At 27.4% G+C, this 2,689-nt stretch overlaps 1 protein-coding gene across 1 annotated transcript; it reads right to left on the reverse strand.

The window, feature by feature from the left end:
* Positions 1-728: 728 nt before the first annotated feature.
* On the reverse strand, positions 729-2,018 carry LOC148554497 (putative F-box protein At1g60370). The gene is made up of 2 exons (XM_088490348.1): positions 1,981-2,018; positions 729-1,884 (listed from the first exon to the last, which is right to left on the reverse strand). Exons 1-2 carry the CDS (start codon positions 1,983-1,985, stop codon positions 729-731), a joined length of 1,161 nt encoding a protein of 386 aa, XP_088346474.1. The 5' UTR covers positions 1,986-2,018.
* Positions 2,019-2,689: the final 671 nt, after the last annotated feature.

A 2,689-nucleotide genomic window follows, 5' to 3' on the forward strand; every position in this document is an offset into this window, starting at 1 on the left:
AAAAAATTATTTATAATATATATATATAATATGCATTAAAAATGAGTTGAACAACATATTTATATATATATTATATTATATATAAATATATGATAATTAATTTGGTGATCAAATTTTATTGTGCATCTAACATTTTTATATTTTATATTTTAATCTTATAATAATGGCGGTCAACATATAATTATATAATCATGCTATCAATATACTAAAAATCAATCTCTAATTAACTATTTTATATTAAAATACAAATTTTACATTTTATAAAATAATTTCATCATAATGTTCGTAAATAAATTTGATTATTTTGATAACTGATTATTTAATAAAAAAAATGTATCTACATATACAAATACATAAAAATTGATTTTTAGTGTAGAGAGTGCATTGTTGTAAAAAAATATTTTGTAAAAACATTAAATTGCTTTTTTTTAAAAAAATTAGTTTGTGAATTTAAATTAGTTCTTTATTTTTTTAATATTCAAAATTTTTTTTCGTGAAAGGTGATTAAACCAATAAAATTAGGACAGTGATTATAAATTAAATTGAATTAATTTAAATTATATTTTAAATTATAATAGTTTAGAAAAAAATTTTACTATTAAATAACTAAAACAATAATTAAGCAACCAAATAAGATGTGAATATTATAATGTGAATCTAAAGCAATGAGGCAGAAATTTGCTATTAATAAAGAAAAATCAAATACAACTAACAAATAGTAAAACTCCTCAATTTGGATTATCCAATGAATAAATATTCTGCACCTCCACATTATCTCCGATGATAATATTTTTCAGTGGGATAAGGGTAGGAACATGGCCAAGCACTTGAAACTTGCCATGAACCTTGAAATCATGCCAAGGAGTCCCAAAAATCATAAACTCTTGATTTTCACGATCAAGGTACGCCATGCAACCAGGTAACTGAGCTGTGATTACGGAATACTGGAAAATGGGAATCCAAGATTCTCCAACTCCATATCTTTTCATCATCCACATTGAAATAAGCTGATCATTAAAATCTATGAAGCAAAGAGAATCCCTAAATTTTAATATTGTGCCTTTGCTTTGACCCTTGGGCGTGTTAGAAAAGAATTGGAACTGTTCTGTGTCAAAATCGAAAGCCCATATTGAGGCATTTCTATCAGCATCTCTACAAATCCAATGAAGTGCCCCATTAAAATAAGTAGGATGTTTGAACACATGTGTCAAATACTTGGGATAATCTACCTCAATATTTATCCATGTCGATGTTCCAACTGTGTGCATTTCAATAACCATACGATGATCTTGTTTAAAAATATGGATTCTCATTGCCTTGTATTGGTTTGTTTTTGGGTGAAAACCAAAACTCCAATATATTTGCTCGCAGGGTGTCAAGATTGGAGGTTGTTTTGGAAGTCTTACGAACTCACCTGTTATTGGGTTGCAAACAAATGAAAAGTCACTTTCCTTTGAAGAACTCATGAAAAAAAGACCATTACAAGAACGCACATGAAGAGGAGGAACTCTTCTACTCTGAGTTGATTTGGGATTAGGGAGAAAAATCTCAAATTTAGGATCAAGTTTTATGCTGCTATTATTATTGGGTTCCAGGACTTCAAACAAACTGAGGCAGAATAGATTGTTTCTCCTTTCATGCCATTCAATTCGGTCATATTCAACAAGATGAAAGATTCTTGAATAACAGCGCCGTCGGATCATGATAGCAGGAGGTGTATAAGTAAAGAGTAACTTGGCAAAATTTGGATCAGAAATAAATGTGTTCCAATGCTTGCAAACACATCTACAAATGAGAACAGATTTTATAGGAAGTCTGACAAAGATGTCAGTAATTACATCCACCGGAAGACTGGCAAAACAAGACTTTCGTATTTGAGATTTCCTGACAATTAAGTATAAAACAATTTAAAAAAATGAGAAAGGAAAAATTCTCGGTGCTATTTTGTGTTACTCCATAGAAAAACAAAATATAACTTACCTCATTCGTCGTGTAAAGAAGCATTGGAAGAGAGATTTGATCAATTTTTCCATCACTCTCACGTGGCAATAATTGTTAGGAGAAGACAAGCACCTGATGATTGAAGCAAATAAAGTTGATGCTTTTAAGGAGAGTTTATTGATTTTTATAATAACTATGCTAGTTGAATGTGAAAATCAGTTACGAAGTACGAATATAATTTATAAAAAAACTTTTAAATAAACTTTTTAAAAAACCACAAACAATAGGGTTCTTAGGCTGCTTCAATTTTTTAGGAAGTAATTCAAACTTCAAATCAAATTAGTTGGATTTTGATTTTATTTTTAAATTTAATTATTATATAAACCTTTTAAATTTTAAATTTTTTCTTTAAAAACAAAATATAAAACTAACATGAGTTAATACAAGACTAAATGAAAGTAAAAAAAAATAATAATAAAGTTTACTCATTTTATGTTCATATATATAGATATATAATGCATGAAATAAATGAAATAGCTTAATGATAATAACTTAAATCTACTATAAAATGATAAGAGTATAATAGGTACTGTATGCAATAATAATAAAAAAGGTTAAGAATGATATGGGTTGTTACAAAATAGTTATGCATTTAGGTATAGTTTCCTTACGCTCCATCTCGACCTATATATATAATCATCATCAAGTCTAATATAAAATCCAATCTTTTAATTAAATTAAAAATATG

The sequence above is a fragment of the Arachis ipaensis genome, chromosome B6, assembly GCF_059453495.1.
Source record: "Arachis ipaensis isolate K30076 ecotype BB chromosome B6, ASM5945349v1, whole genome shotgun sequence".
Lineage (NCBI taxonomy): Eukaryota > Viridiplantae > Streptophyta > Magnoliopsida > Fabales > Fabaceae > Arachis > Arachis ipaensis.